The sequence below is a fragment of the Somniosus microcephalus genome, chromosome 7 (assembly GCF_052327205.1).
Source record: "Somniosus microcephalus isolate GS21.2 chromosome 7, FLI_Smic_1.0, whole genome shotgun sequence".
In the NCBI taxonomy this organism is placed as follows: domain Eukaryota; kingdom Metazoa; phylum Chordata; class Chondrichthyes; order Squaliformes; family Somniosidae; genus Somniosus; species Somniosus microcephalus.
Window position 1 is genome coordinate 267,653,638 of NC_140993.1, and position 12,561 is coordinate 267,666,198.

A 12,561-nucleotide genomic window follows, 5' to 3' on the forward strand; every position below is an offset into this window, starting at 1 on the left:
TGTTTAATACTCAGACCAAGTGCCTAGTAGTTTTCTTACGTCAGGGTGCGGTGAATGGAGGGCACGGTGAATCAGGGGAGCGGTGAATGGGGAGTGTGGTGGATGGGGGACGCGGTGAATGGGGAGCGCGGTGAATGGGGAGCGCGGTGAATGGAGGGCGCGGTGAATGGAGGGCGCGGTGAATGGGGAGCGCGGTGAATGGGGGGCGCGGTGAATGGGGGGCGCGGTGAATGGGGGGCGCGGTGAATGGGGGGCACGGTGAATGGGGGGCACGGTGAATGGGGGGCACGGTGAATGGGGGGCACGGTGAATGGGGGGCACGGTGAATGGGGGGCACGGTGAATGGGGGCACGGTGAATGGGGGGCACGGTGAATGGGGGGCACGGTGAATGGGGAGCGTGGTGGATGGGGAATGCGGTGGATGGGGAGCGCAGTGTACGGGGGCGCGGTGTACAGTGCCATGTGTGTAGCCGCACTTCCTGGAAGTGTTAAACTTACTTCCCATAACACTTTCCCCATTACACTTGGCTGATAATACCCCAACTGTTAGAAAACAGCCTCCCCCCACACTCAGTATGGCCAATTATTTAAGCCCAGGACTCTATGTAAATGGAGTTTATACTCACAGTGCAGGAACATTTAATACACCTGTGTCCCTCTGGGTGGAAATCCTCTCCTTCTCTGTAGTGCTGACCACCAAACTCACACCCTGAAATAAACAACAAGAGGCCAATTATACAGCGAATAAAGGGAACTGCAGGGGGACAGGAGGAAAGCAGAGCCCAGGGCAGAGAGCGCCAGTGGTTTGTGGCATCAGCTGAATTTGGGACTTAATCAGAGCCTGTAACTCCCTCCAGCGTCTGGCATTTTACACAAATCGACCAAAAGCTGACATCCACAGGACCAGGAACCAGCTCCTTTCTGATGGCCGACCAGCTGCTATAAGGACACTGACCAGCTCAAAGTCTGAGCCCCACCTCCCCAGCTCAGACACCGGGGGCAGGGCACCGGGGGAATTCTGTCAGACCATGTGATCCCGCCAGTCCCGCCTCCTTCTATGACATCATGTTCAGGGTGAGAGGCTGCAGGGAGGGGGAGGGGAAGGGCCTCCCCCACCCCCACTCTCCAAGGAAACTCTGGTGTACTCTTTTGAGCAACCCATAAACAAATAGACTGTAACTAAACTTAAAGCGTTAAATGAAACTTAACAACTAAATTAAAATTTGGTTGCCGGGGTGTGATGACACACTCCAGTGCCTGCGGTGCCCACCGGTCGCGGAAGGCCTCGAGCATGCCGGCGGACACCCACCGTGTGCTCCGTCTCCAGGGCCGCCCGGGCACAAACGTGGCCACGGAAGCGAGGAGGGGGCAGTCGGGCCAAACGACCCCCTCGACCGCCCGCTGCCTGGACCTGTTATTGGCCACTTTGGCCAGGCCCAGGAGCAGCCCTACGAGGAGGTCACCACCCCCCCCCCTGCGACCTGTCCACACCGGGTGACCAAAGATCAGGAGCGTGGGACTGAAGTGCAGCCAGAAATCGAGGAGCAGCCCCTTCAAATAATGCAAGAGGGGCTGCAACCTCTCACAATCCACATACACGTGGAACACGGACTCCTCCAGGCCGCAGAAAAGGCAGGTGGCCTGGGAGTCCGTGAACCGACTTAAAAATTTATTGCACGGGACTGCTCTGAGCAACACCATCCAGGCCAAGTCCCCAATAGATAAAGGGAGGACGATAGCAAAATACTGCGGATGCTGGAAATCCGAAATAACAACAGAAAATGCTGGAAAAACTCAGCAGGCCAGGCAACATCCGTGGAGAGAGAAATAGAGACAACGTTTCGAGTCAAACTCTGTCAAGGCTGGAAAGGCACAGGAAATGAAATAGATTGAGAGGCCAGGCTGGGAGAGAACAAATGAGAAGAGACATTAAGGGGTATTCAAAACGAGACGAGATGGTGATAGGACTAGTGGAGGCAAAAGACGGCTCGAAATTAGGTGTGAAATGCGCTGGCAGAATGGGAGACAGCTGCCATGTGGGAGAGAGAAAAAAAAAAGGAGGGGAAGGGAGAAAGGGAAAGGGGGAAAGAGAGGGATACAGGGAGGACTCCAGCATAGAAAGCCGGATCTCTGGTGTAAGCGCAGCCAGGCAGTAACCCTGGCTTGGAACCAGCGGTCTCTCGCCCGGCCTCCATAACGGCCTAAACCCTGAGGATATGCAGGACTATCGTTCGGAAAACACGCCTGGAAGTTCTCCCTGGGGCTAACAGAGAGGGAGCGATGAGTAGGGAAGTAAATGGGAAGATGTCTGGCTGGGCATTGGGGGCCAGTGATGTACCCCGGGGAGCAGGGCTGCCTGCGGGTCGAGCTCTACACTGGCCCTGGGCTTCAATCACCAACAATTTCAGGTGACGGGCTAACAGGAGAGGCCAGAACGCAAGGCCCGTGAGGAGTTGGATCCCGTTGTCAGCTGTGTGGAGCTCAATGTGTCGATACGGGTCCACTGCCGTTAACTGCGCGCGATCAATGCACCAACAACACTGCAGCTTGTCCTTAGTAAAGGCAGCATTCATTGCTCATCCCGAATAGTCCCAGGGGTATTGAGTAAACCGCACCCCGTGGGACTGGAGTCAAGTGTAGGGAAGCCATCACTGGGGCGAAGTGACGGCTTCCCATCCCTGAAGGACATTCGTCAACTTTCCTGCTAGCCCACAAATTACCGGACTTTGTGAATTCAATGGGATCGTGAACTCTTGACCTCTGGGTTACCAGTCCAATACCAGAACCACCAGGTTACAGTATCCCCGTAACACAAAAGCTCCTTCACATGTCGATATCACAAAAAACCACAAACCAGCTCAGTTTTTATTACACACAATATTTCAAATTGCAGCTGAGAGTGAGCAAGTGGTTTATGACTCACGGCCTGTACTGATGTTTGACAAAGGGTTCTCAGTCACTTGAAATGAAATGAACAGTTCCGCTGGCTGTCTGTAGCTCAGGCCTGTAGCGTCACTAAACCATGTTCTGTACACTACAGTCCTGTTAGTGAAGCGAGGCCTTAGATTGCTGGTTACAGCACAGACACCATCTCACCAGCTCACTGCAAAGCAGAGGTGTAACATGTGCCCCGAGGTGGCTCATGGATGTTGCAAACTACCGTACACTTGGAACCATAACTCTGACTCGCAGATCCCATCACTTAAGAGTCTCTTAACTCAGGATCTCCAGGGATGATTATAAATCTGAAATCTTCACATTGGCGGGAGAGGGAGAGAAAGGGGAGGGAGGGGAAGAGGCAGAGATAGGGAGGGGAGAGGGGGGGAAGAGGGAAAGAGGGGGTGAGAGGGTGAGGGAGAGATGGGGAGAGAGGGAGGGGGAGATGAGGAGAGGGAGAGAAGAAGGGAGGGGAGAGAGGGAGAGTAGGGGAGAGTGGAAGAGAGTGGAAGAGAGGGAGATGAGGAGAGGGAGAGAAGAAGGGAGGGGAGAGAGGGGGAGAGGGAGATGAGGGGAGGGAGAGAAGAAGGGAGGGGAGAGAGGGAGAGAGGGGGAGAGGGAGCATGCCTCACTCACAGAGAACAGGTAAACAGCAAGTCCTCTGATCTTCCCCAGGGTAAACACTTGGAATTGAAAACATCATCTGGATGAGGAGTGATTGGGGAGGAGTATTCAGCCAAGCAGCATGAATCATGCGCTACAACCCGCCTGTCTACATTCGACGTCAACCATTCCCCCTCTCAGCTGGTCTCGCTGGGATCACGACGGGCGGGCGGGAGCGGAGGTGAAAGGTCAATCCTTACCTCTCTTCATTTGCTTTTAAAGTCGATTCCAAAGGCCTACAGAGAAAATAACAGGTTTGCAAAGCCAGAAGTCCCTCCTGGTGAAAGCTCGCTCACCTTGACACACTGGGCAGCAGCTGCCCTGTTGCACGATGGGATTTTTACAGTAGACCACACACAGCACCTCTGATTCTGTAACGACACCTTCCTACAGATAAGACATGAAACACACATTGTTACGTCCTGTCATAAATCTCATCATCGAGAAACTACCCATGAAATAACACTGGACGGCCAGCTGGTGGCGCCGTCCAAGGTGTATAAATACTCGGGCGTTGGCCCCAGCTTTCCAGGGACATTTTGTAAAGACAAGGAGCTAGTGAAGTACAACTAGACTTCCATGTTCTGAAACAAGTTGATTAACGCCTTGCTTTATGCTCAAACCAAGTGTGTAGTGAGTTTTATTACGTCACGTCCTGTTTACGCGCATCATGCAAGGTGTGAGCGAAGAAAGCTTCACTGATTCGAGTCTCTGTGTCCGCACGGGCTTCAGATCACAGCACAAGCTCGATTCAGTTTTCTTTGACCTCTCGTACAACTGCTGCGTGGGACAAAGTCACACAACAGGTACAAACGCAAGATGGATTTTTTATTTATTTTTTAAAAAACTTGATACATTTCTGTGGAAACTGAACAGAATCCAAGGAGACACCACCCATTCTCACAGTGCCCTGTGTAACCCGATTAAACTTGTGTCTGTACACTTTTGCTGCTGTTAACTTTGATATTTCAGTAATTCCTGCTTCCTTCAAACATCCACAAATGGTAATCGACATTCAGCTAAACTCCACTTCATTAATCGATCCTCATGTTCTGTGACGAGAATTTGAAATGAGCTTTACTTATCGCAACTGCTCAATAGTAAAGTGCTTCAAAGGCGCATGTTAGAATGCGAAAGAAAGAATGAAAGACAGGAAGGAAAGAAGACTTGCATTTCTATAGTACCTTCTACAACCTCAAAGCACTTTACAGCCAATGAAGTACTTTTGAAGTGCAGTCACTGTTGTAATATAGGAAAGTTGGGCCAGAACTTCGGGTCCCCATGGGTGAGTACGCGCTGGGTACTCACGCGTAGGTCCAACGAAAGTGCCGGTTTCGTGCATGCACTGTGCATGTGCGGGAAACCGGAACTTCCGTTCCCTTAAAGGAAGGGGTTCACAGGTCGAACACGTGCGCCGGAGAGGCAGCGCGTGCGCCTGGAACTTCCGTTTTTTTTCCAGGTTTCTCCGGGAGGGTAAGTCTCCAGGAGCTACGCTTTTAAAAAGCAGTCGCAAGGCCGGCTTTTAACAAGGTAAGTGGTGAATTAAGTAAAATTAAAACATTTTTTCCACAGGTTTATTAGTTTTAAATACTTTAAAGAAAGGTAAGTTTATTTTTAGCCCCATTAGAAACTGTAATTAATTTTTTCAAAAATTTAAATTATTGTTTAAAATAGTTATTTTATGTAATTTATAGTTATTTTAAAAATGTGATTTAAAAAAAAATGTATTTGAAGTTTTAGTGATGTTTTGGGGCTGAATTGTATTCATAGATTTGACAGCTCTTCCTGTCAAATCTATGAATACAGATTCCCTGCTACCATTGGCTCTCCATGGCCCACATGATCCCAGGGGCTGCTTCGAACTAACTGCGCCCCTGGGATACGCAAGCACTGCGCGCCGGCAGTTGGAGCAGGCTCAGGATCGGAATCCCACGCAGGCCCACAGCTCAACGGCCGGCGCGCTAGGTAAGTGCAGATCGGAGGCTTACACCTGCGGGAAGCCCCCGACCCGAATTTCTGGGCCAATTGAGAAGGTGGTGGTGGGCCTTCTTCTTGAACCACTGGTAGTTGGTTTGACACAACTGAGTGTCTTGCTAGACCACACCAGGGGGCAGTTAACAGTCAACCACATTGGTGTGGGACTGGAGTCACATATAGGCCCAGACCGGGTAAGGACGACAGGTTTCCGTCCCTAATAGTTACATAGAATTATATAGAATGTACTTCTGCTTATGTTCCACAGGAGCCTCCTCCCACCTTGCTTCATTTAACATGTCAGCATATCCTTTCTCCCTCATGTACTTATCCAGCTTCAGAACGATCCATCAACTTCTTTGCCCAGAAATATCTGCAGGACAGAGATGCAGCTGCGGAAACGTGGTCAGGCAAAGGAGGGATGTCCTGGCAGGGACGGAGAAATGGAGGCCCCAAAGGAGGGCTGTTCAGGGTCAACGGAAGGAGATAACCAGGGCAGTGAGTGCCAATTCCAATAATCAACACGTGGTCACTCAATGCCAGAAGATGCTAGCTAAAATAGTTTTCTTAAGTAATAACTTTTTGTTGTGTCACAATAGCACCGGCAGAAAGACATCCTCACCATTTCAATCCAGCCAGCAGTTTAACACACGATCACGCTTTGGGCACAGAAGGAACACGTACCTGACATGTCCGCATCACGCAGGGTTTGGAAGGGACGAGCCAGGCTGCTGAGCTGTTGTACAACTTCCCATCAAACACACACTCTTATGGGGAGAGGAGACAAAGACACAGATCAGAAAGAGTCAGCAGGTCCGAGGAAGGAAGATTGCAAGATAATTACAGACGAGTAATGACATTTGGCCCATCTTTCTCTATCCAGATCCAAAACCCCCCCATCCCTATCCAAACATTCCATAGATTGATGCAGCACAGAAGGAGGCCATTCAGCCCATCGTGCTATCCAATTAGTCCCACTCCCCTGCTCTTTCCCCATAGCCCTGCAAATTTTTCCCCTTCAAGTATTTATCCAATTCCCTTTTGAAAGTTACTATTGAATCTGCTTCCACTGCCCTTTCATAAGAACATAAGATGTAGGAGCAGGAGTAGGTCATTTGGCCCCTCGAGCCTGCTCCGCCATTCAATGAGATCATGGCTGATCTGATCTTGGCCTCAATTCCACTTCCCTGCCCGCTCCCCATAACCCTTGACTCCCTTATTGTTCAAAAGTCTATCTCCACCTTAAATATATCCAATGACCCAGCCTCCACAGCTCTCTGGGGAAGAGAATTCCACAGATTCACGACCCTCAGAGAAGAAATTCCTCCTCATTTCCGTTTTAAATGGGTGCCCCCTTATTCTGAAATTATGCCCCCTAGTTCTAGATTCCCCACGAGGGGAAACATCCTCTCTGCATCTACCCTGTCAAGCCCCTTCAGAATCTTTCAGGCAGTGCATTCCAGATCATACTAACTTGTTGCATAGCACTCAAAAGGGAATTGGATATATACCTGAAGGGGAAAAAATTGCAGGGCTGTGTGGAAAGAGGAGGGGAGTGGGACTCATTAGATAGCTCTTTCAAAGAGCCGGCACAAGCACTCATTCTGCAGAAGTATTATTCTTTGGGTGTAAAAGTTCCGCCTGTAAAAGGTCTTGGAGAGGGTGCAGAGGAGATTCGCCGGAATGATACCGGGGATGAGGGGATTCAGTTATGCGGAGAGACTGGAGAAGCTGGGGTTGTTCTCCTTGGAGCAGAAAGGGTTAAGGGGAGATTTAATAGAGGTGTTCAAAATCATGAGGGGTTTTGATCGAGTAAATAAGGAGAAACTGTTTCCAGTGGCGGGTGGGTCGGTAACCTAAGGACACCGATTTAAGGTGATTGGCAAAAGAACCAGAGGGCAAATGAGAATTTTTTTAACACAGCGAGTTGTGATCTGGAATGTGCTGCCTGAAAGGGCGGTGGAAGCAGATTCAATAGTAACTTTCAAAGGGAATTGGATAAATACTTGAAGGAAAAAAATTGCAGGGCCATGGGGGAAGAGCAGGGGAGTGGGACTAATTGGAGAGCTCTATCAAAGAGCCGGCACAGGCACGATGGGCCGAATGGCCTCCTTCTGAGCTGTAAGATTCTATGATTTTTCTTCCTCCCTGATAATTTCTGGATTTTAACCTTGTATCCCGGGGATTTTCCCAATCATGGTGTTCAGTGAAAATGCTCTGACTGTTTTAAGAAGCTAACTGTGATGAAAGAGGCAGATGTGGTCTTGGGAGAGGGCAGGAAGTGAGGCAGGTACCTGGTCTTACTGAATCCTCTGATGCAAACACATATCTGGTTTCAAAATATTTTGCTCAACCGTTTGATTTGGTAAATAATTACTGTGTGAAGGCGCTCAGTTTGACAACGTGAAACATAAACAGAGAGAGACTAGAGGCCGAGTTCATGGTGGCCCTGTGTCTCTACAAGCATTCATTAGGAGCCCGGCCTCCAATCGTTCTAGAAGAACACTCGGACCCAGTGAGTGAAGGAGACCAACTCTGGCTGAGATTCCCCACGGGTCTGCAACATTCCGTCTCATGGCGGGGGCAGAACAGTCGGAGGTTGCCCCCAGTCTCGGTTTGAGGGAGGCCACCTGCCAGTGGACACGGAGAAACCCGCAGTCCAGGTGGCGGGGCCCTCCAGACTGAAGGAGAAGGTGGGAAGGTAACAAGTAGGGGCAAAAGAAAATCAGCGTTACTCAATACACCCCTGGCTGAGGCACCCCCAGTGCGCTAGCGGTTACACGTATGGCCCGTGTAGCATAAAGACCAGAAGGATTCAGGCACAATGCCTGGTCTGTGCCAAGCTAAACAATCTCAACTTGGGGTGTCACAATTAGTTTCCGTGACCCTGCTTTCCGGGTAAATTATCCAGGGATCTCACTCTTTGCTATCCTGTTGGAAAGTGTGTACGTGTATGTTCCTCTGTGTGCGCCTGTATGTGTGCTTGTGCGACAGGGGAACAAGAGCTTGCTTTATTTGTGACTAGCACTGCGCCGACACTCAGCCTGGACTTACAATGAACGACTGCCCATTGCGACAAGTTACCAGACGGTTCTGGGCTTGTGGTAAAGGCTTGTGAAAAAAGCAAGGGGATAAATTGTGGTCTTGACGCTGGGTGGTGCTCTGCGAGGGGGCGGATTGCTCACTCAGTGAAATCAATGGATTGAAAGTTGAGCGAGGCCAGTGATCAGCTCCCCCCAGATCAATGCCCGGGCAGTGCAGACTAACACCGTGTTTATTGGGTGGGTGGGGAGGGAAGTCTTGAAGAACACAGCCCGCATCTGCAGCATGCCGTGACCGGTGCCGCGCATCAACACAAACCATCCGATGGAAAGAGTCAGAACTGCACTGAATAAAATACAACTGCCATCGCGCATGGCCTGAAACAGCACGGAGATACAGTCAGCAAACAGCAACTTTAAAGCACCTTTGCATTTTTCACAGCAGCCTCCTCTCTGTTTGATAATGAGAGCGCAGTCTTTGGGCAGCACAGGACACTTCTCTCTTGTACATCTTACTTCTTTGTTCTGCAAGTAAGAAATGAAGGAAAAGAATCATTGACAAGTGGTGTAACACCATAAACAGGATCACATATACACTGGCTGATCAAGCAACGAGGTGCAAGGGAATCATCTAATCGAGCAGTTCTAATGAGAGTTTCTGATGAAGAGAACGCAGAAACTGATATAAACTCTCAAGCTTGCAGCCAGCTATTATTTAACCTTTCTGATTTATTGGCCCCAAGTTTCCTGGAACTTTTCAGTGTAACTACGGTGTAAGAGTGGCACAGTGCCGTTATTTTTTTTAAATAGAATTTACAGCACAGAAACAGGCCATTCGGCCCAACAGGTCTATGCTGGTGTTTATGCTCCACACGAGCCTCCTCCCTACTTACTTTATCTCACCCCATCAACTTATCACGAGCCTTTTGTTCATTTGCGAGGGCATTTGCGGGTAACTGATTTACGCCCGTTTCGCACAAATTTCTTTGATCGTTCTCACCTCTTCTGGGATAAATCTGCCAAAACTGTCTGCCGCTCATTTACATAGCCCCGCCACCGCGCCAAAGACCAGCTCACGTGAGTTTCCTGTATTTACACCACTAATGGACTGGTGTCGATCTACCCCCTAAAATTTAGTTGCAGCACAGCCCAAAGTCACCTGATATCGGTCTAACTATATTTTCTGGCGTCTGATAGAGATTTTCTACATGATTATTTTGAATTTTTCGCACCGTGAACCAGCACCGTACTGAACCAGAACCAGTGCCATCGGTAATAACAACAGAAAATGCTGGAAAAACTCAGCAGGCCAGGCAACATCCGTGGAGAGAGAAATAGAGTCAACGTTTCAGGTTGAAACCCTTCGTCAGGACTGAAAAAAACACAGGAAATGAAACAGATTAAAAGGTCAGTTTGGGGGCTGGGAAATGGGGATGAAAGAATAAAAGAGAAGTGAAGAGACATTAAGAGGTATTCAAAACGAGGTGGTGGATGGGGAGCCAATCAAATGGGCTGCTTTGTCCTAGATGGTGTCAAGCTTCTTGAGTGTTGTTGGAACTGCACTCATCCAGGTAAGTGGAGAGTATTCCATCACACTCCTGGTTGTGCCTTGTAGATGGTAGAAAGGCTTTGGGGACTCAGGAGGGGAGACACTCGCCGCAGAACTCCTAGCTTCTGACCTGCTCTTGTTGCCACAGTATTTATGTGGCTGGCCCAGTTAAGTTTCTGGTCAATGGTGATCCCCAGGATGTTGATGGTGGGGGATTCGGCGATGGTAATGCCATTGAATGTCAAGGGGTGGTGGTTAGACTCTCGTTTGTTGGAGATAGTCATTCCCTGGCATTCCTGTGGCGCGAATGTTACCTGCCACTTATCAGCCCAAGCCTGAACGTCGTCCAGGTCTTATTGCATGCGGGCATGGACTGCTTCATTATCTGAGGAGTTGTGAATGGCATTGAACACTTTGCAATTTCAGTTTTACTAGGGCTCCTTGATGCCACACTGAGTCAAATGCTGCCTTGATGTCTAGGGCAGTCACTCTCACCTCGCCTCTGGAATTCAGCTCCTTTGTCCATGTTTGGAACAAGGCTGTAATGAGGTCGGGAACCGAGTGGTCTTGGCGGAACCCAAACTGGGCATCAGTGAGCAGGTTATTGGTAAGTGCCGCTTGATAGCACTGTCGATGACACCTCCCATCACTTTACTGATGATTAAGAGTAGACTGATGAGGCGGTAACTGGCCAGGTTGGATTTGTCCTGCTTTTTGTGGACAGGACATACCTGGGCAGTTTTCTACATTGCGGAGAGATGCCAGTGTTGAAGCTGTACTGGAACAGCTTGGCTAGAGGCGCGGCTAGTTCTGGAGCACAAGTCTTCAGCACGATAGCCGGGATGTTGTCAGGGCCCATAGACTTTGCTGTATCCAGTGCGCTCAGCCGTTTCTTGATATCACGTGGAGTGAATCGAATTGGCTGAAGACTAGCTTCTGTGATGGTGGGGACCTCAGGAGGAGGCCGGTATGGATCATCCACTCGGCACTTCTGGCTGAAGATCATTGAGGATGGGGATATTCATGGAACCTCCTCCTCCCATTAGTTGTTTAATGGTCCACCACCATTCACAACTGGATGTGGCAGGACTGCAGAGCTTTGATCTGATCTGTTGATTGTGGGATCGCTTAGCCCGGTCTATAGCATGCTGCTGCTGCTGCTTTTTACCATGCATGTAGTCCTGTGATGCAGCTTCCCCAGGTTGGCACCTCATTTTTAGGTACACCTGGTGCTGCTCCTGTACACTCCTTATTGAGCCAGGTTTGGTTCCCTGGCTTGATGGTAATGGTAGTGTGAGGGATATGCCAGGCCATGAGGTTACAGATTGTGGTGAAATACAATTCTGCTGCTGATGGCTAACAGTGCCTCATGGATGCTCAGTTTTGAGCTGCTAGATCTGTTCTGAATCTATCCCTTTTAGCACGGTGGTAGTGGCACACAACACGATGGAGGGTGTCCTCACTGTGAAGATGGGACTTCGTCTCCACAATGACTGTGCGGTGGTCACTGCTACCAATACTGTCGTGGACAGATGCATCTGCGACAGGTAGATTGGTGAGGACATTGAAGTCCCCCACCCAGAGTACATTCTGTGCCCTTGCTACTCTCAGTGCTTCTTCCAAGTGGTGTTCAACATGGAGGAGTACTGATTCATCAGCTGAGGGAGGGCGGTAGGTGGTAATCAGCAGGAGGTTTCCTTGCCATGCTTGACCTGAAGCCATGAGACTTCATGAGGTCTGGATTCAATGTTGAGGACTCCCAGGGCCACTCCTTCCCATTGTGCCGCCACCCCTGGTGGGTCTGTTCTGCCGGTGGGACAGGACATACCCAGGTGTTTGGGACATTGGCTGAAAGGTATGATTCTGTGAGTATGACTATCTCAGGCTGTTGCTGTTGCTTGACCAGTCTGTGGGACAGCTCTCCCAATTTTGGTACAAGTCCCCAGATGTTGAGGACTTTGCAGGGTTGACTGTGCCATTGCCATGTCCGTAGCCGGTGCCGTGTGGTCCGTCCGGCTTTTCATTTTTATTATTTTGTTGCTAGTGGCAGTTAAGAGTCAACGACATTGCTGTGGGTCTGAAGTCACAGCAGACCAGGTAAGGACGGCAGATTTCCTTAGTGAACGACGATCCGATAGTTTCATGGTTACCATTACTGATACTTGCTTTTTTATTCCAGATTTATTTAATTAACTGCATTTAAATTCCCCAGCAGCCATGGGATTTGAACTCCCGTCTCCGGATTACTAGCCCAGTGACATTACCACTATGCTACCATTCCCTAGAGGTGTTTTAAGATGATTAAAGGAGTTGATAGGCTAGATAACGAGAAACTATTTCTTCTGATGGGGAGAAACATAGAAACATAGAAGATAGGAGCAGGAGTAGGCCATTCGG

The 12,561-nt window shown here is 49.6% G+C and overlaps 1 protein-coding gene across 1 annotated transcript in view; it reads right to left on the reverse strand.

Annotated features, from left to right (window-relative positions):
- bmper (BMP binding endothelial regulator) overlaps positions 1 to 12,561 on the reverse strand; it is a 116,070-nt gene that overhangs the window by 63,635 nt on the left and 39,874 nt on the right. The window contains exons 3-6 of the mRNA XM_085993737.1: positions 9,041 to 9,140; positions 6,259 to 6,341; positions 3,897 to 3,987; positions 627 to 709 (exon numbers count right to left, since the gene is read on the reverse strand). Of these exons, the coding sequence (XP_085849863.1) occupies positions 627 to 709; positions 3,897 to 3,987; positions 6,259 to 6,341; positions 9,041 to 9,140 (357 nt within the window). The remainder of the gene's footprint in view (positions 1 to 626; positions 710 to 3,896; positions 3,988 to 6,258; positions 6,342 to 9,040; positions 9,141 to 12,561) is intronic.